Here is a 22,191-nt window from a genome sequence, read left to right on the forward strand (position 1 = left end):
AAGCACAGTCACGTGGCAGAGCCTTCAGCGGAAGACTCTCTCTCTCTGTCAAAATAAAACATTAAAATGAGACGTAAGTGGGGGTAAAAACAACGAAGCGTAGTAACGAGTAACGAGCTCATTGTAGCCTAATGTAGCGGAGTAAGAGTACAGTTTATTTTTCACTAATCTACTCAAGTAAAAGTAAAAGTATAGTGATTTAAAACTACTCCTAGAAGTACAATTTTTTCGAAAACGTACTCAAGTAACTGTAACGGAGTAAATGTAACTTGTTACTACCCACCTCTGCATTTCAGCCATTTACAACTAAATATATACGTGTAACTTTAAGCTTGGTGCTCTGAGCACTTAACAACATGCTCTCAGAGCTATCAGGAACATACTATAAGCCATCCTTTCTACCAATGCCTGAAAGCACATACAGACGTGCCGAATCCCCAGTACAGATATCTATTTGAAAATGAATATCATTTTGTAATGACATTTCTTCTTTGCATGCTTGTGAAATCAAAACAAATCTAAATCAAGCCATTGCTGTAACTGCCTTTGTTACATATGCCTCTGTTGATGATGTTGTAATATGTCAGGTTCGTAGATATTACATTATAATTGATTTGAAACTCAGTATGTATGGAAGCTTTTCAAAATTCATGACACTCAACCTGAGAATCCAATGTAAGCGAGTTCTGGCATTTAGTTGTAAACATATTCACAGTTGTTCATTACAATTGAAATTAGGTTGAGGAATTGAATTCTACAGGCCAAATGAAGCAGCCTATATATTTTTGACTACTAATCAACGCTGTTCCGAAATGTATACTGAGTCTTTATAATTCTGCCAAAGGCATCCGATGCCATCCAGCTGGCATTCAGATGTTCTACGAATGCACTCGATTCACCAAGAATAAGGCCCATGGATATTAATGCGTCAGGAAAGCTGCACTACACAGTTTGGAATGTGTGAATTATGCATTCTCATAAACACACCTAGCTGTGTGGTTTCCATGCCAAAAGTTTGGATATGAGTAACACTGTACAGATTCAATAGTCTTTTTGTTGTTGAGTGTCTTGGTTCTGCAGGTTTGTGCAAAGTCACATAAGGTGACCAATGTTTTCCACATATTTGTTATAGTTAATGTTCACCGTGTATATTGTAGTGGAAATTACAGAAAACCATATTTAAACACCTAATTCCAGAATGCAATCTTTCTGGAAAACATCTATACATATTTACATGCTCTGGTGAAATTATGTAAGGATGTGCTGTTGTACACTGAATTAACTGTACACCGAGAAAGGTGTTCATAAGTGTCTTTCAAATGTTAGTTATGCAGGCGCTTCTAGGACATAGGCAGAAATAATTTCAGTTAGTTTAGTGGAATGTTATTGGATGAGGCCACAAAACCCCAGACTTTGGGAGAAGTCAGATGGAGGGGAAGTGTAGTGAAAAAGCCAAGAGAGAAAAGAGGAGGTAGCTATTATTATTATGAAGTCTGCCTCTTTGAATTGAAAAATTAGTCAAAGCTGTATTTTTTGTTATTGCATCATGTGTGTCATAGTTATTATTATCTATAAAATGAGGTCATGGCATTCGTATTTGTCACCTATATGTTGACTTTCATGGCGTGTGAGGAGGAGACAGAAGAGCTGACACAGAAGGGCGAAGCAGGGTGGGGCCCGGGACTGCAGGGCTGCTCCTGTTGGATTTGGCAATGAACTGTCCAGCTCTGCACCACCACAGCATCCACCTCACACTAAATGTGTGTTCCATGTTTCACAGTGATTCACTAAAATCATGCCATGTGGCCATATGGGACTTTGGTACGCCTGAGTTTTATTGGTTTAACATAAACTGAAACAAATATATATATATATATATATATATATATATATATATATATATATATATATATATATATATATATATATTACTTAACAAGGCAATGGGAACTTTTGTCCAAACCATATATATTTGTAGCTCATGACTCACAGGAAAGACATATATAATGTCTCTAACACAACACAACTGCTCACAGTTAAAGCCTCATTCATAAATCCAATACAGCCTGTTACAACACATACTATCCAACTCCACAGACAGTCTGTTTTGGGGCCACTAAGTTTGTTTGCAAGTGACCTCACAGTGTAGCAATTCAAGAGTCCGCAGTGAGTTCACATGGAGACCACCATCTATAGTTTATGACTTGAATTTGAAACAGGTCTGAGGAGGTATGTTCTGGTCAAAGTAAAAGCATTATGGTCTGTGAATGAATTAAACATCTGATAGTAAGACTTCACATGACCCCACCACACAGGCCTAAATCCACGTGCTTTGGAAAAAAGCATCGGCCTCAGCAATTGTTAGCCAGCTAACACAATTAATTAAAATAATTTGATAACCGTTATAGCCACTTAGCATTAGCATGGAATCCCTTACAGATACAGAAAACTGTATTAATCCCCAAGGGGCAATTCATTTTTACAATCTATCCCATCCATGTCTTCAATAAGTACAAAAGTAAAAACAACAATCATCCACATCAACGTGCCAGTGACAATAAGATCCCAGGTCAACGATTTGTGTTCAGTAGCCTAATGGCTGAAGGAATGAAAGAATTTGCATACCGATTTTTTTTCCAAGCAGGAACATAATAGCGCCAACCTGATGGGATACCTAAAAATACACTAAAAAGCGCATAGGGCAAGTTGGGTTAATATTTTATCAGCTCTCTGGGGCCACCATTGGTAGCGTGGTAGTATGATGACAATGGGATTTAGCTCAAAGTGGCCTAGGGGAAATTTTGACCTGAAGGTGGCACTAAACAAAAAGTCAGAGATTCTTAAAAATCTGTAGAAACGGTTCATATGGATATGTAACCAGTAGTCATAGAGATAACTTGCTCCGGACCAAAGTATTGGACAGGCTAACCTCACCTTCCTGTTACATTTTCAGCCCCATAGTGGGAAAGAAACATAAATCATTTAAGAATTATTATAGCCTCATTTTAATTTATTCAGAAAGTTCAGAATACATTTTTTTGCACAAAACAAGTTCTATAGCTTTCATCCCACATCTCTTACAATCAAATCTCTTTAATTATTCCAGGATGCACGGAACCATACAGCGCCCAATGAGTCTAAGTATTTACCTCAGTGTAATAGAGGTAAATAATTTTGCTACTACTGTTTTGCAGTAAGATAGACTAAAAAACTTAATAGATTTTATTTGTTTTTTAAGATTAAGAAACAGCTGCCTCAACGTTGTGTACAACACAAACTCTTCAGCTAGATCATAATCCTAACTTTACTGACACCTCTATGCAGCTGTTTAAAGTACTTCTGAGCTAATTCCCTGCATCAGCTTCCAAACTCAGCTCAAGCCCAAATGGGCTCAGGAATGCTGGCCTGCATGCACCAAGAAAGATGTCAGGTAAAGTCGGAACATTCCCTGGCAACAATGCACTATTTCAAATATCCAGAAACAACCACGTCATGTTTTATCATAATGTGGTCTGGATTTTACCTTCCAGCGCAGCACCATAGGTGTCACGTTGAAACCAGCCTCTTCTGCAGTGCTATCTGGGGGCCAGCGTTCCCAGTAAAAGATTGTGAAAACATTTTTGGGGAGCTGCAATTAGCTGCTCAGCAGAGTGTGTTCAAAAAGTCAGTCAGTTATAAGAGAGTTTTACAGCGATGCCAACATGAACATACTGTAATTTGTTAGGAGCTGCAGGCAGAAGTGGTTGCCTGAAGTGGTCCTGTTTGTGTTCAGATTGTGCTGCCTCTAATGGGGATGTATGTGATTAAACCTAATCAATCGCCTATTATTTAGGCATATTCTTGATTGTGAGCAATTTAAATCATTGTTATAAAGCTGATTAATTTTACTAGCATAGGATGTTTTTTTTCAATTACCAGGATAATTGCAATCCCTGTTGTTTACTTGTCACTTCAATGCATCGGGAAAGCAGAAATACAACACACAACTTTTAAAATAACATAACAGTCTCCTCTTCCTTTGACAACCATGTTTAATTACAGCAACGGCTTAGCGAGTTAGTCTGAAGACTTCCAACAAGATACATTATATGACAAATTACCAAAAGCAAATCTTTACTCGTGCAGAGATGGAAAAACATCTCGCAAGTTATTTTTATTTTTCATTTTTCATTTTTTCTCTTACGATGATTGCTTGTACCAAACCTCATTTCTGTCGTATCAGTTCTCTGAACCCACCACCCCTCAACAAACTGATGTGCTATCTGGTTTGATAATGTATGGTGTCAAAATGGGAAACATTCATTTTGTTTAGATAAACTCTGTTAAGGGTGTGAAACTTTTTTTTAGATGAGAATGAAATCTAATCACGGGAAGATGTTCCTATTTTAAAGTTTGGACCACACTTTCAAGGGATCAGATATTTCTATTTTAAACTGCTGACCTCTCTTTCCCTGTCTGCTAGAGAAGAAGCCTGTGTGTGTGTGGAGCTTTAGACCCACCCTCTTTAAACCTGCTTCCCCATCCATCATGTCTCAATTGAGTCCTAACTGAACCTGATTAAAAGTGCCTCCTTCTTTTCACTAACATCTCCCATTTGAGACAAAATTCAGGATAATTAGATGACTCAATTAAGGATCATAGCTTTCACTTGGATCCACTGGCTGGTTTGGAAAGTGCACATGGTCTCAATATTAGGAGTATATTGACTTTCACAGATGGAAAATAGTAAGTTTAAGTGTTAGTTCAACAGTTCATGGATCAAAACCATTTAAAGTATGTAACAGTAAATGCCACACACCAGAAATTCCTCTAAATAAACTTTCACTAAATGGCCATGCAGTTACAAAACAAATTGCTCCCCCCTTCTCCCCCTAATGCAAGTTAGCTATACAGCTACTGGAGGTTATTAAACAAGGATTGGGTCACATTTCTGTTATTTTGGAATACCTGAACAGGCTATGTGTAAAATTGGTTTGCTCGAAAAGAAAAGAAGTTTTCTTGTTGGGGTGTATAAATCTACAGGTCTTGTCCCCCTCAGAGAATCTGCGAGAAGAATTGCTCACCAAAACTAAACTTAACAACAACGTTTAAAAAATCTAGAGTGTCTCCTCTTTGGCCACTTATACAATAGAGATTTGTCAGAAGAGAAGCTGGGGATTGCATTTTTGGCTGTAAAGTGACAAGATGCACTGGGGTCACGCACGGTCAACTTCCCTACTCCATATCTTTACATTCCTCAGAGCATAATCCCATGGCCTAGTTTGGCACATTATGAAACATAAAATTGCATATTGACCACAAAAATACTAGTTGTTCTCGGTGCACACTCATCTCTTCTGTCATCTGCATTTCTTTTGGTTTGGCCGATTATTTGTTGACTTCAGCTGCTGTTGTCAGTCGCTCAAAGATTCCAATTTTTTTTCTCATTTCCCACAATCTTTTTTCCTCTTGCACGATAGTTCACATTATCCGGCGTTTAATCAGGCATGTAATCATTTTTGAGCTTGGTCTCCCCAAATGCCATGATAATGTGAATATTGTCTGGAAATGCAAATATGTGTGTACAGGCGAGGCACAAAAAATTATGTTTTTTTTTTTAGATAAGAGTGGTGAACGGATGTTTTAGTTTATCAAAGGAACGGAAATCAGCACATTGAAAGGTTTGATAGAGTGTTTTTATTTTAATTTCTATGAATCAGTGGTTCAGCACATTTAGTCTCCTTCAAGATAAAAGCCAATAATTTTCTGATTGACATTGTGTTCAACTGGAGTTTCAAATCACAGTCCAATTAACAGAAACAGTCTATAAAGAGGCCATTTAAAGCCCTAAAACATCAATATTTCCACTTTCTAAGAACTAGCAAAAGGAAAAATTGAAAAAGTAGGAAACATTTGTATACTTACTTACAAATTAGTAAATAAGGGAACAAAAGAATAGCTATTAACACTATTTTGGCACATGTTGTCCTCTGCACTTCTACCATAAACGGTCAAAAACGTTCCATAGATTGCACCAGCGGTATGAGTGTTCTGCTTTCTCCTCCTTCATTAAAAGCAATGGTTCAACATTTTGTGCAAGATGCTTTTTTACTTTCGTGCTGAGAGTTGGATGAGAAGATTGACACCACAGCAGCTGCTTAGCTTACAGTAGTTTAACACAAAGACAGAAAATGAGCAAACACAGCGAGCCTGGCATTATCCACCGGTTTCACACTTTGTTTGAAAAAAAGATTGTACGAATGAGGCACTTTTTTTTTTTTTTTTTTTCTACCTTTGGGCGGTTTCCAATGTGTGTGCCTAATTAAGCTAACTGGCTACAGTAGCCTTAGCGTCGTTGATATTTTACAGACATGAGAGTTGTTATCAGCCTGCTTGTGTTAGATCAAGGAAGCGAACAAGGGTATTTCTGAAAATGTCTAACTATTCCTTTGATGGCTACCTGTACACCTTAATAGAATATATGTTGTATCCTTCAGTTCTTTGCAGATTGCTTTATGCCCTGTCTCAACCCTAACCCTGTATGCCTAAACGGATTCATGAATTCAAATATCTATGTAAGAAACAGCAGATAATGGATTCTAAAAATTTGAATCTCATGTAATTGATGCCCACAACACATATTCTGAATCTGTGCTCACTTCACAATATTCTATGAAACTACTAATTTTAAGCATCTGTTTTGCCACAACTGTGTGAAAGATTCATCACATGATTGCACAAGGAGCTTGGTTGTCTGGCTTGGCAGACCAGTTACGTGGGCTTCAGCTCCACTGTGCAGCTGTTCTCAGTTTCATGCTACTGCAGCCGGCCGTACAGTCAGTCAAACCAAACTTCATGGGACACATCATTTCCTCTGCTTATTTTAAGCCTTCGTAGTCAGCTGGATGACAACATTTGCTCGGACTCTCTAACATTGGGATCTGTGTGAACCACAGCACATACACAATACACACCCTCATACACACACATAAACACACATGAAGGGACACAGCACACACAAATGCCCCGCCCTGGACACCCTTCCCTCCCCCCTTCCCTCTTTCGTCAACCCCATGTGAAGCAATATACTCTTTTGTTGGTTCTCCCGTCTAGCTATATTTATCTGGTGCAAGCTTTTCCAGAATGTCATCTGCCAGATCCCGGGCTTGGTGTTACCCCCAGCCCCCTTGATTCTGTCTGAACCCAGCCTGTAATGAGGCCGCCTGGTGTCAAATTACTGTGAACACTTTATCGTCCCTCTGCGTTGCTGATGAAGATTTTCAACAGAATGGAAGCTGGCGTTGATCAGTGCCAACATGCTGAGAAAATTGGCCCTTCTAACTGCAGCCTTGCACTACCATGTTGTGGGATTGATGGAAAAGGAAACTAGTTATTTGGATAAAAACAAAGGGGGATGTTCATATTCTTTATTTTTACTTAGCCAAAAGCATTCTCATGTGAAATAAAGACACGGGAGTCATTTTCTTGGTGATGTTAGCTGTCAGGTGTTTGCCAAATCTCGAAGCTTTGTTAGTGTCGAAATTTTGTCTGTGACCAAACGCACTGAGAAGAAATATTTGATTTCTCTCAGCAGATTAACACATCATAGCCCCTTGCGGCTAAAGCACAAAATCCGATATTGGAGCAAAGGCTAATAACATCTCGGAGTTGAGAACTAATTAAAAGCAAAAAAATGATTAGTTTGGAGTCAGATGTCTCATGATTAACCACAGCGGCCTTGTGCTTATGAGTCATGCACCCTCAGGACTGGAGGGAGTCCCCATTCTCACAGTGGATTTTTCTATATTTAAAACAGTGAGTCATTTTCATGTGCTTAGGTTTCTAAGGGATAGTGCTATGTAGAACAAAACTTACCACATGTAAAATGCGAAATAAAACACATTAATATTTAAGATGTTTTACAATTTTGCTCTGTTCCATTTGATTTATTTGAGTCACGGCTGTGTGTGTCTTATTGTGTATTCAGTGCTGCTCATGAGTATGGGAACCCCTGCTTAAGTTGACTAAAAAGATGATGATTTGCATTGAGAGATGATTTGCATAGTATCCTGGATCCATGAAATAACTGGCCTTTAGTATTAAAAATCAGCCTGCTTCTATAGGAATTTAACACAGATGTGTCTATACTTATGCCCCCTGTATTTTAAGGAAGAACATTTATTTATTTACAATACATTATTCATTCCAAATAAAATTGGTGTCCTTAAAGGTTGGATTTTTTTACATGAGGCATTAAGATCAATTTCCAAAAGATGATTTTTTTTTTTTATTTCTTCTTTTTAGTCAACTTAAGCATGGGTTCCTATAGTCATGAGCAGCACTGTAGAACTTTCTATAAGTAGGTATCTGGAGTTAGGATTGCTGACAGAACAGACATAAAACACATCTGATAACAAACTGCACTCTCAGTGCCTGTTTTAAGAACTACTTCAGATCTAACAATGATCATTCTTCCGAATTTGGCTAATTGTGGTGCACTCACATTCTTTCACCGCAGTTGTTTTGTCTATATTAGGTAAAAGAAGCGGAAGAACAATATGATTAAAGCCTCCAGCTTTGGCGTGCTTTTAAACCTACCAAGCCGACTCCAGATGTTGGAGTGGAAACCTTAGGCTTTTCCTAACCCATCTCAGATGAGTCGGCCCAATACTGGAAACATTTCCCATGATTCACGCTGCTTTTCCAGTGCCTGAGCAGCCTTTTGTTACCGCACTGGCCACATCGGTCTGATTCCTCTGATCAGCGAGTTACATATGACGCAGAGGGTTCAACAAAGCAAGTATTGTTCCTGATATATGTATTCATTTATATCATATGATACTGTAAGATGATTTTACTAGTTGATAACATTCATGATAAACAGAATGGGAGCATCTTAAGAGCTGATCTTGGGGGATAAACTGACTGAGTAGTTCCAAAAAAGTGCTTTGGGGTAAGGACACATTTAGTTTTTCTTTTTTCCTTTCAATTTATTTTCACTGAATGAGAAAAACAATGACAGTCAGAATATAACTGATTCCCTCTCTATTCAACCAAAAATGATAAAACAGACTATTCTCTAAAAAAAAGGACAAAACCCATAGAAGCCCTTCATATCGAGGCATCTGGTCATGCATAATTCCTGCTTATTGAAAACTTGGCAGTTCTGTGATGATGAGCATTTTCTCTGGAGTTTTCATTTTGGGCACTAAACTCCCCAGCAGCTCTTATCAAAAATAAACATGCACAGTTCAGTTGCTGCAGTGGGGGAGGAATATAAACCTGGGATTATCAGGGTCATAACACAGACACACTTTGATTTTTAATGTTCCACTTCATGTCTTGGCTCCTTTATTGTCTGACAGGTATCCTAATGTGCATGATGGTGCAACTGGGTAGGTAATATTTGTCTTTTTGATCTTTTTTTGCAGCGCTGTTGGTTTGTTTTATTTTCCGTTTCTTTTATTTCACAGTGTTTACTCTATATGTTGTTTAGTAATTGACGTTAATCAGATTCTTATCCATATCCTGTTGCCTAGTGTTGCAAAGATCCAATATCCTCAAAAACATCATGAATCAAATCTAATCTACTTTCCAGATATCCCAGGATGTCACAAATGTAATAGCACTCCGTTTGATTTGTGTATGACTAGAAGTGTCGGTCTGTCTACCATATTGTGCCTGATAGAAACATCTCAACTACTGGATGGACTTCATGAAATTTTGCACAAACATTCTCGGTCCCCAAAGAATAAATCATATTAATATTGGTGATCCTCTGACTTCATGTTGAGATACGATAAGATAAAAAGTATTTATCTTCCCATTATTGCTGTCCATGGCTGCATTTGGAGAAACATCTGCATTAACAATGAGATTCCCATCAGTCCCAGCTGTACCCTGTATTAAGTGCTGATCAGAAATTCAAGTATCTTTGTGAGAAGTATGATGAGCATAGAGTAGCTACTTCGGTTCTGTGTCCACACAACAATCTGGCAAATGAAAAAGACAGCTGTTAAACTTTATTATCCTGTTCAGTGGACCGACAAAAACATGAAAAACACTGTCTGGCCAAAGTCCTGTAACTCTAAAAGAAATGTGAAGAGAAAGATTTCTTTTTTACAGTGTAATCCTCTGGGGTAAATGTTGACTATTTTCCTCCTTCGCCCACGCAGCTCCCTAACCCTGTGCTGCTACTGCTGTAGGTGGACTGTGTCCTTAGAATTGCCTAAAATTGCATGGCGACAAGGCATTCACAGTTTTACAACAATTTGAAATCCCTAAAAAGCCACTTACAGTAGGCAAGGCAAGGCAAGGCAGCTTTATTTGTATAGCACATTTCAGCAACAGGGCAATTCAAAGTGCTTTACACAAAATCAGTTAAGAAATAAAAACAGTTAAAAAATAAAAACAGATAGAAACATTAAGACACATAAAACACAAGAGTACACATAGCTCACATCTGGGTGAAGAGATTCGTTACTAAATTGCAACAAAACCCCCTTCCACAATCTTACCTGATTGATGTGGAACGGGTTAAAACAACATGGTAGCACACCATGTGATGGCCTTTAACCTTCCACCTAGGGAGAGAATCTGGGCCTGTGTTTATGTACAGAAAATGTTTTGTGTACACACACAGGGCTAAATGAGGTCTGTGTGTGGGCTTTCTGCCTGCTCTAAGCAGATCATGGCCCTTAAATATAATCCGAGCAGCCTGCCGTTGACAGCCAGCAACCTCAAAGAGAGCTATGTGGGAAAGATCATCTGCCAGGGGACCATAGAGTCCTCAAGGCAAGGGATATGTTTGTACTGTTCTTGCATCACAATGAGAGTAAACTGAGTTGTGATATTTGCTTTTGAAGTCACTGAGTCCTCTGCTTTAAGTGTGACAACAATGCCAGTGATACATTCAAAAGGAAGGCAGAATGTCACTTTTATTTTGGAAGAGTTGGGCATTAGGCGCATCTCTAGCCATGTGAAAGACAACTTGCTAGCTTCATCCCATGTCTCTGCTGCTTTAAATGATCTTATGATTTATCACATCTTGGATCTTATTTTTGTAGTTTGGCCCTTATTCCTGTAAGTAATTATTCCATATGACTCTTAAAGTTAATCGTTTAGATCTGGCAGGCTAAAGAAAATTTGAAAAAAACATGAGCAGTCTGATAATCAGACTGGCAGGTCAGGATTACTACGGGAGCCTAGGGTATAAATGTGCTTGTGGGCCCATATCGATCAACACACAATTGACAACAACACAATGAACAAAATTACTAAAAGGTATGATATTATATAACTACAAGCCAAACTGAAATAATAAGGGTGTATAACGTAATTGTAACTATGATTCCAACATCATTACAAAGGCGGCGGGCCAGAGAGGCATCGTGATGCAACCAGCCCCTGCTCGCAGACTCTTGAGCGAGGACGTCCATGTCCAGAAGCCGCCATTCAAACATGCTCAAGTGTGGCCACGCTTATTGGAGCTTTGGCCCTTCATCGAGGAAGTGCTTTCCCCCTCCTGGGAAGCTGAAGATGCGGTGTTCACCAGAGTTCGCGGCAACAAAGATACAGGCTTCCCATCCGTCCAGCCTCTGGAACAGAGCCTAGCTTCCATCCTGCTGCCAAAAGCCAAGAAGTCACCAGAAGCCAACACTGCCGTCCCCCCCAGGACCAGGTGTGTGTCCAGGTCACCAACTGCTCACACCAGTGTGCAGGCTAATGGATCGTGGCACAAAACACCATTGCTCTGCTAGCGTCTGCCGTCTCCGCCATGGCCACTAGGCCGGGGACGCTTCCCCCACTACTGGCAACGGAGATTAGCAAAAGCCATGACCGCCGTTGTGACCCTCATCCACGGTGGCGCTGTCCAGAATCATGGCGTGGCAGACTATGGCAGAGCGGAACATCTGGCTGCACATGTTTCAGCTACCCGCCGAGGTCAGGCATGAGCAATGCCCCTAGCCCCTGATACGTTATTTGGGCCTCGCCTTCAAACCGCCACGACCCACATGCACCAAGCGGCCGAGGAAGCAGAGAGGTTACGGAGACTCGCCTCCTGGAGAGCGGAGCCTCAGCCACGTCACTGGCACCACGATGGCAGCTCTCCGCTGCAGATGTGCTGTCTCATGATTCCCCAAACTGTCGGTTGTAAACAACCTATCACAATTTACAGACTGTTTTAGTAGACAACTTTTACCTACCTTACTAGTCGTAACCATGTGCATTCTGTTCTTGTTCACTTTCAGTTTTACCTCCAAATAAAGTTGTTTAGATAATATTGCTAAAATATTTACTCTCTGTCCGGTTGTTAGACCACTGTCATTTTTTATTGCCCTGTGTTGCTTTCTTTTTGTAGAGACGTTACTGAGTTACTTTGGTGAGTATTCATAACTGATACAAATGATGGAAAAAACATTGGAAATAACATTAAGTATGAAAATGGGAATTATCCTGGAGCTGACTGGTCAAATAAATGATAAAATGGTTATCAATTCTGTCTTTTCTTAGGCATTCTTTTGCATTCTAAATTTCCAGCTTTATTATGTATTATGTCATGCTTACAGCAACTACCCGTGAGTGTAGTGTGAGTGTCTTGCTTATGGACTCCTTGAGGAGGTATTGCTGTTACAGGAGTCAAACCCCTCACATTTCCATTATGGGACCGACCAAGTGTAATCATTGGGCAGACATGCTGCCCACTCTGTTGCTGCAGGTCAGATATAGACTTCTACCTGTAGTAACAAGATGAAGTTATAGAGAGCAAACAAGTGGGGTGAGGCAGGTTGCCAATACAGCTAACTTTAGATTCCTGCAGTGATGTTTGCCTCGGGCCAGAACCCCCCCAAAATAGTTAATAAACCATGACTCACTGAAACTTTCTCTGTGAAAGTGCCAGGATAAAACATCAGGCAGGCAGGCAGAAGTGAGCGAGGTTATATCATATTAGAAGCGTTATCAATAATGATCGTCTTCCATGCTGAGAGAAGTTTTGAGAGTCTCATTTTCATGAAGCCAAGTTCATGCTCGTCAATGTGCAGGATGTCTTCCAGATTTCAAGAATGACCCATGTACTGCACTTATGTTAGTGAAGAAATGCACTTGTTCTGCAGCAGAACCAGATTTTATTCTTGTTTAAAAAAAAAAACTTTTTATGTTACTTTTGTGCATCATTTTTGCAAGATCACTTAAAAAAAATCTATCATTTTATTAATTATTTTCATCTTCCTGCTCCTTTTTGAACGTCTAGTTTGTTACAGATTATTCTGGATGTTATGTTGGAAGTGTACCTTGAAGTAACTGAAAATAATATGTATAAGGCTCTCCTTAGAAATGTTCACAAAGCTGAAGTGACCACAATTTAGTCACTTTTGGAGGGATTTTCATAGACAGAAAGCAGGCAAAGGAATGCACATTCTTCTCTGCATGTATAAACACTCTGATTTTCTTGTTTGGATTTACTCCAAATGCTCCATTTTTATTCTCTCCTAACATTGCGTTGTGTTTAAACTAAGAGGTGAGGGGAGGGTCACAAAGTGTGTCTGTGGGACCAGAACAAGCAGCAGAACACTAATCTCATCAATTTCTAATTGCAAATATTGGATTTATTAATCTTCTGTGCAGACACTTGTTGTCACACCATTCTGCCTGCCAACTCTCAAGGAACACATGGAGGCCTTGTACACAGACACTTTACAAAGCCCAGGCACATTTCATATTTATTTCTTCTTGTTACCATGGTAACATTATACTCCAGGGGAGATAGCGGGCTTGTATGCAGTCTTGGGATGCAAATCCTCTCGTTAAGCTTTGCAAATGAAAATGCAAACACATTCAGGAGCAAGACATCTCTAAAACAGTTACAAATATGAATTAACCATTAGAAAATGTTTTATAGCAGTGGTTGTTAGCTTATTATAGGTTATTTGAGCTATTTAATTTTAATTTTACATGGTAATTCAATCAATGCTCTTTTAGTGTACTTTGCTTTTTCCCATCATACACGACTAATTCGCCAACAGAGTTGGACTGTTGGACTTTTTGTCTGTCTCTTCATCTATTGGGTATATTGTTATTGTAGAAAACCTCAATAAATCTACAACACAAGACAAAACAAAATAACAAATAGGAGGGAGTGAAAAAGTTTGGTAATGGGGCAAGAAAGACGTCATTAACTTTTCACGCTGTTTGACCAACAGAGAGGAATGACAATGACTGTGGCTTCCTTAGGAGCTTCAAGCTTTGTTTGCCTTTCAACAGACAGCAAAACAGGAATAAACCTCCATCACCAAGCCAACCAAACAACAGCCCTTCCAATTTTTCCCAACCTTGTGAAAGGACAGTCTTACTAATGTCCACTGAAGAGATACAGAGCTGCAGTTGTAAAGACTCTGCACAGTAACACGTCATGTCCAATTTCAGATAGAGCCATGATAAAGTGAGCATCACTTAATGTGGAAAGAAAAGTGCTCCCACATGGCCACTGAATGCAGAACCCTGCTGGTCATCTACTTTTAATGCCAAAAAAGATGTGTCACTGATAAAGTCTATAATAAAGTATTGTCACATACATGTAGCAAAGCTCATTCTCTGCATTTAACCCATTCCTCAAGGGAGCAGTGGGCAGCCATTATTCCGCACTTGGGGACCAACTCCAGATCTGAGCCAGTGCCTTGATCAAGGTTATTGAGGCCACGGTGTTAACCATTGGGCCACCATGTTGCTTGTGTGATAATATTTACTGATATACAGAATATGAAAGAGTTGAAAGGTGCTCAGTAAGCTTGACTAGGTGAAAGATGGTGTTCAATCACAGGTGCAAATGTTGAATTTCGCCCATGACATTACCAGAAAGCTAAAAAGGCTGATCGTCAAGCATCTCACATCTTAGCCTGCTTCCATTTTCATCTTATATTCTGCATTTAAAGAAACCTAAAGGATTTCTTAGTGAGCTCCAGCGTATGTTCACACTGCATTATCATTGTTCTTGACGCTGTTATGCGGGCAGAAGAAACACAATTGCGGATAACAGACTAATGGAAAGTGGTAGGTTGCGTCACTGAGGAGCACTTATAAAACAAGTTATTATATGGTAAGGCTCATTGTGGTAATGATTCGGCTCAAACCACTATTGAACAAGACTTTCCTGATGGTAGAGAAATATTATGAGAGTGGGTGCAGGTAGACCACCTAGAGTAATACTTAGAGAACAACTGCATAGTGCCTCTGTAAAGAAAGGTGCCAATGATTCAAAGAACGCCCAGCATCTGGTCGTCATATGGCGCATAGCCTGTGAAATTTGAAGAAACACGGGAAAGAAATAAAACCGTCTGTAAACGTTCTATGTAGCTGGTGGAAGAGTCCCCTGACAGCTTGTGGCAGGCATTTTGTGGAGCGAGGGGGGGGCAAAATCTAATCAGTGACTTGGTACATCTGGTCAACATTAGCAATTAGTTCTCAGGGGTCAGTGGGTGAGTGCTGTTCACACTGAAGCAGTGAGGATTTTGCCAGCAGATAATTAGATGAGGAGAAAGTGTTCCTCCGTACAGTTTTCCTGTTTTATTTTGCCATCATTTTTTATAAGAAGAGCATTTGGTTTGTGGGAAACTTCATCTACTGCACCGTTTAGCCAGTCAGCACTAACTATAATGATACTGCATGTTAATGTGCATTAAAGGTCCCATGGCATGAAAATCTCCCTTTATGATGTAATTTAACATTCATATGCGTTCCCCCTGCCTGCCCAGTGGCTAGAAAAGGCAATAGGTGATAATTAAGCCCTGGGTGTCCTGCTCTGCTTTTGAGAAAATGAAAGCTCAGATGGGCTGATCTGGAATCTTGCCCCTTATGACCTCATAAAGGGCAATGTTATCTCCCCTTTCTCTGCTTTACCCACCCAGAGAAGTTGGCCCACCCACGAGAGAGAGACATCACGGCTTTCAAACAAGGCCACACCCCCACCCTCCACCTTGCCCCCCCTCTCTCCTCCTCTACTGCTCCTGAATCAGAAATGGCACATAGTAAGGAATTCTCATTGTGGGACTGGCTCCACTAGCTGTACTTCTGCACCAAGGCTGAATTTTGGGAAAGAGACTTCAGATGTGGTATTAGGAGACCACGAAGGTCTATATGAAAGCATCCAAAGAGCACCATGTCATGGGAACTTTAAGATACTGCACAAAGGTTTCTTTGAATCATCAGCAAATGCAATGTGATCATACTCAGAGAGCAGTCACTGTTTGCACAGTGTACGGCTAATTCTTTAGCGGAGGTGTCACTGTCACACCAGTCAGTGGGGTTTATCTATAAATGAGCAAACAGAAGGGTAGGTAACTCTTACATGCTCGGGGTGAACAGCTCTCCAGCTGAGCTTTGATTCTGTGCCACTAAAACAAAGCAATACTCCCCTGTTCAGATCAAGAGACACTTTTTCACTTTAGCTGCCAATGAGACACTCATGGAGAGGTTTGCCCGAGCTTAATTGAAGTGGAATTTGCAGTGAGAGTTTGAAGATGTGACAGCCGGCAGAAGACAATGGGCTCAACAGCTGCTCTAAGTCCAAGGCTGATCCTGCCAACTTGCCATATGTATAATTTTTTTGCTGAGGTGAGTTGGTTAAGCTGTTTCAAATTCCCATCCACATACCGGATTTTCCTCACCCAAACAATGTAGCTCCCACACTAACTGTACTCACACTCAGGGGGAATAAGAAGAAGAAGTAGCTGCATCATGTCATACTGAGAAAGGTACATCTGTGTCTGACTTTACTCCTGTACTATGGGGCCATTGTATGGGCCTTGGCCTCCCAGCATCCTCCTCCCCAATACACACACACACACACACATACACACACACACACACACACACACACACACACACACACACACACACACACACACACACACACACACACACACACACACACACACACTGCCTCTCTCTGTCCTCTACTAGCCCCCTCTCTCTCCCACACTTTCATCTCACCTCTCTGGGTGTATCAGGAGCAGCTCTGCCTGCCACTGTGTACTTCCCTGAAAGAGCCATTCATAGCTGCCGGCAGAGGCACCTCAGCTCACCTCCTATCCACAGAAGGCTTCAAATTCACTACCTCCTGCCTTTTGGCAACAGGTCTTCCATGCAAACATTCTCAAGGTAAATGCTATTACACAGACAGCCGGGCACAGACTGAAAGGCACAGAATAAAAACTACTTCCGATGAGAAACCTACAGATGTTGTCTCAGACCTTGGACCAGGGTTAGACACTTGGCAAATCGTTTCCCTCTTGTATTGAATTTTATCCAGCAAAAAGAAGGTTTCACTGCTGAGCAATACATGGCATCATGACTGTGAGGCTGAACAATAAAAAGTAAAGAAAATAAAATGAAGAAAATCTGATTCAGAGTTCACTCCAACTTTTTGCTCAATGCAAGATTCGTACAGGTTAAACTTTCATTACTTTAAGTTTGATGTATTAACTCGTCAGCTTGTCATGCTTTGATTGATGCATTGGGGAAGCCTGAGGGAAGAACAGTGATCTGATATCCTCCTGTGCGTCTCTGACAGAGGGGAGAAAGTTAAAAGGGGGGATCAGTACAGAGTGATTTGTAGTGGCACTTACCTCCATGACCGGGACAGGGGAGGCAGAGCAGCAGGGTCAAGAACGCAACGACCGGGACCGAATGCATGGCTCTAATATTCTCGTGCTGAAAGTTAAGTCCTCCACTCTCTTGTTAAAGACACTCCATTTAGAAGGGGACTGAATGAGTTTCCAGTTTTAGGACCGGCTACAGGATACTCCTCCATGGTAAGGGGCAGGTCTGGGGAGGGACCATGAGAGGGACGCCTTCTTTCAAACTCACCCTCTTTAGCACTCTACACACACACACACACACACACACACACACACATACACACATACACACACGCACTTACAGACAAACGTACACACACTCACTCACTCACACACTCACACACACACCCACACAGACATCTTCAAAGATTGAAAAATAATATTGTGTTTCTCCCTCTTGCTCTTGCACCTACATCCTGCAATACACACATCACACACACTCACACACATACAAACGCATTCACAGACATTCTCTCTCACACACACACACACACACACACTTACAAAATCTATTTTTTCTGTGCAATCCCTACAATCCCCCTCCCCAATAGCAACACTACCTCTCAGCCGGACCACTCCTGGATTTGTAGAACTGCGTCCTTTTGTCTCACTCAGTAATTGGAGTGGCCTTTGGAGACCAGTTGCTGGTTTCTGCAAGGATAAACCTTTTGCTTTTAATTAAAGACAAATCAGGTTGACCAATTCACTTGGTGCTTTATCTTCCTAGCCTTTCACTTGATCAGTGTCTCGTTCTCTATGTTTTTGTTTAACAAACCTGCTCCCAAAGCTAATTAAGCTCACATTTTGGCGTGGAATAGAGGTGGTTTGTGTTGGATTTGCATTCACTATCTCTCGTCTACTGATAGGACAGGGACAATGGAAAAGGCCCTCAGAGAAAGACTTTTATCGTGGTTAGTTTTACTGATTGTTCTCCCCTTGGTTTTCACTTTTATGTTTTGGTAATGAACATGCACACACTCCTCACAGGGATTAGTACTTTCTGGTCGGGTTTTAAGATTAAACCTCAAGTTCACTCTCAAAGCTTGAACGTTCAATTTCACCTGTCTCACAGTCAGCTGGTTGGCAAATTATTTCTCGTTCTCTCAGACAGCTGAAATGGGAATACAATTAGAATTTTCTAAAGACTTCCTCTCAGGTGTGGAATAACTTTACAACAGTAATTCACTGTTGAGTGCAGCCCATGCGGTTTAATTCAAGTTTTTCCCTTCCAACTGAACAAACCTCAGAAATGATCTTCAAAATAGGTCCATACAAAATATGACAAACCATTCCAAAACATGAAAAGGAGAGGGGCATTTTAAGTAAAATTGCAGAGTTTTTCTTATCTCAGAAACACACACATCCAAAATATCACATTTTACTGAAACTGATATCCACACAGGAATATGGCTTTCGTCTGATTCCTCTGATCTGTGCAGACAAGTTCTCCCTCATACAAAATGTGAATATGTTTTTTTCTTTGATTCAACAGCACCTCTAGTGGCAAATAACTTAACAGCTCCACGCTGAGGTGGCATTCATTTGTAACAAACAAGAAGAAGGAGACTCATTGCTTTACCCTGCTAAAGTATTTGAGGCTGTGAGCCCACCTGTAAAATAACACATGGCTCCTGTAACATAACACTATTTATTGCAGGCAACCTTTTCTGACACCATAGCCTCCCTGATTATTTCAGCATGACATGAGCTACAATTAAAACGCTCCCTCTGAGCCTAAGCCAACCGTTTGCACCGATGACATACTCTGGCCTCTCTGGGGATGCATAAATTGCCCTGGAGGGATGTCACCCACTGATATGAGTGGGCTCCTGCACTATGTGTGAGAGCACAAACTGTCTTACGTAATCCATAACACCAGTGGCCCCCTTAGCACTTCAGATGATGTGTGCGAACCCGCTTTTATCAAAGAAAGTTGATGCAATGCATGAGACCTTTTTGAGCTTAATAATGCATGGACATGCTTTGATTAAAGGTGTCCTGTGGAGTCTTTATTGTAAACAAATTGTTTTTTTTTTACATTCAGCTATTCTCACCAAGTATATTATATGTGTCCTTGAGGCTTAAAAACAGGTTGAATTAATTCCCCAACACATGAAACATCTGCAAACCCTTTTTGACTCTATGTTTACGTCTTTATCTTCTTATCCTCTTTTATAGCTGCATTGCTACATTTCCCTGTGAACTTTAAGTTAAGCCCATGCTCATGTTGTGCATGTGCATCCTTATTGCGTGTACTCAAGATACAAAAACACTTGTAGTCAAAAACTACAGTATATAAAGTGAGTTTAAACCTGCATTAATATATTTTGTTGGCCAGTTGGGCAGCAGAACAAGGTAAAAATACATCTGACATTTGAATTTCTTGCAAAACTGTTAGCCTACATTTGACTATTTATCCATCCAGCAGATTACATTGGCATTCATTTGGAGTCGCTTTTCTTTCCATCTCAAGAATCTAAGTCCTACATTCCTACATTTTCTGCTATGCTTTGGTGTCCACCAACTCCTGAGGTAAATAACTGGTTTTCAAGTTGCTTAATGCTCTTTCTAAATACATTACTCCCATGCCCATATGAACACAAAAAGAGTTAATGGTCACTGTAATCATTCCTCCTGAAGTGATCCCTTCCCAGCATAGGTTCAATCAAACAGAATGGGGAGAACATCTACAGTCCTGTTGCAAAAAAGGCTTCTAAAATTAAGATGAAGCTAACACAAGGCTTTGGCAGTCTAACTTATACATTCAGCGTTGGTATTCTTCAAAACGTTTGATTCTTTTTGGAATTAAATTCACTCTTTGTTTTGTCTGAAAAAAAACCCAGGCAATGTTTTAAGTAAATTAATTAGAATTTCCACTTGATTGAACTAATTTAGATTATCCCCCATCTTTTACATGGTCACGTTTCTGTTTTCAAGATACTTTATTTGGCCATTTTCAGGCCTTTATTAATACAGGACAGCTGAAGACTGCAGCTAAAGGCCTCAGGGCAGAGTCAAACCTGCGGATGCCGCGTCAAGGAGTAAACCTCTACAAAAGAAAATCTAAGCCTGTCCTTTAAGTTGAAATATTTGTGCAGTTGATGTACTCTTCCCACAGAGCAGTATCGTGGGACATTTTGCCAAAGTATCACCTCTCAAGTCGTCTTGGGCAGAGCAAAGAAGCGCAGCTTTCACCACAAGGTCTCAGACATCACCTTCGTGTGTTGCTGCAGCCGTCTGGCCAGACCACCGCTATGCCACAGCAAGTATGTCAGTCTTATTCTAAACCTTCTTCTTCCCCCACTGACAGGATAAGAACTTCAGCCAAAGGCCTGATAATCACAGTGGTCTCTTCTGATCACCATGAATTACTGCTTTTAAAATATGCTGTAATAATCAAGTGGTACCTGAACAAAGAGCTTCAGTGGGATTGGCAGCAGCAAGAAAAAAAAACTGAACCGTTTCATTATATGAGATTCTTAATTTTGTCCAAGAGGTATAACTTTCCTATGCTTTTACAGCTAATGTGAGCCCACTCACTCTTTGTCTCTTTAGTACAGTATAATGGCTCACTTTTCATTAGCTCCATTGTTTAACTAATTTCATAATACGAATCAGTACTTTTTTTCCTTTCAGTGATAACCTAATTTAGAAGAAACTGAAGCCACCTGCATAACATCAGCGCTCTCCGTGCGGTACATGCCTCGAGCGCGGTTGCTGGACAGGATTTTATGAGTGGAAAGGTTTTTTTTAAGGAGGTTGCAGGTTGCAGCCCCTGTCATTTAACTGCAAAGGTAAAAACTTTGATGAGTAGCTGTGAGAGAAAGCAGCACACAGAGAGGCAAAGTTCATGGTGACATCAATTCTAAACAGGGCAAAGAAGGTTACTTTCAAAATGTAATCTGGTAAAGCTCAATTATTAGTGTAGAATAACCTTAACATATGAATAGGAGAAAGGGGAAAATTCACCACCATTACAACTTGAGGTTTTTATTCCTATCTACAGCAAGATTGTTGAATTACAAATAGGATTAGTCAATCAATGGATTAACAATTGCTAACTATGTTGATAACCAAACTATTCCAGGAGAGTGTGTGGCGGCGCTTCAAAATAGCTACGGCCCGGAGGCTTGCTCCACAAAAAGCATCATCTCGCTATGTACTTGTGCACATGTGACAGATAAAGCTATCTATCTATCTATCTATCTATCTATCTATCTATCTATCTATCTATCTATCTATCTATCTATCTAATTTATCAAGTAAAATGGCAGTACATTAGGGTTTTAGACTGTTCGTTGGACAGAAGAAGGAATTTTAAGATGTTGCCTTGGCTTTAGGGTAATTGTGATGGTTGATGCATCAGCCATTAAAATAATAATCAGCAGATGAATCATTAATGAGAACCATCAGCTTTATTATAATTAGTGACAAATCATAGATTATTATATTTCGACAAAATTGATCTCAACCAATAACTGACTTTAAAATCATTTAATTTTGCATCTGAATCTATGTTATACTCACTTTGTACTCTCACTACTTGTAAGCTTTTTTTTTTTGGGGGGGGGGGGGGGGG

At 40.2% G+C, this 22,191-nt stretch overlaps 1 protein-coding gene across 1 annotated transcript in view; it reads right to left on the reverse strand.

The window, feature by feature from the left end:
- The window catches only part of cspg4 (chondroitin sulfate proteoglycan 4), a 68,369-nt gene extending 50,630 nt beyond the window's left edge, over nucleotides 1–17,739 (reverse strand). Inside the window, exon 1 of the mRNA XM_034879159.1 lies at nucleotides 17,601–17,739. Within this exon, the coding sequence (XP_034735050.1) occupies nucleotides 17,601–17,667 (67 nt within the window). The 5' untranslated portion in view covers nucleotides 17,668–17,739. The remainder of the gene's footprint in view (nucleotides 1–17,600) is intronic.
- Nucleotides 17,740–22,191: the final 4,452 nt, after the last annotated feature.

Source organism: Etheostoma cragini, chromosome 8 (genome assembly GCF_013103735.1).
Source record: "Etheostoma cragini isolate CJK2018 chromosome 8, CSU_Ecrag_1.0, whole genome shotgun sequence".
NCBI classification, from domain to species: Eukaryota; Metazoa; Chordata; class Actinopteri; order Perciformes; family Percidae; genus Etheostoma; species Etheostoma cragini.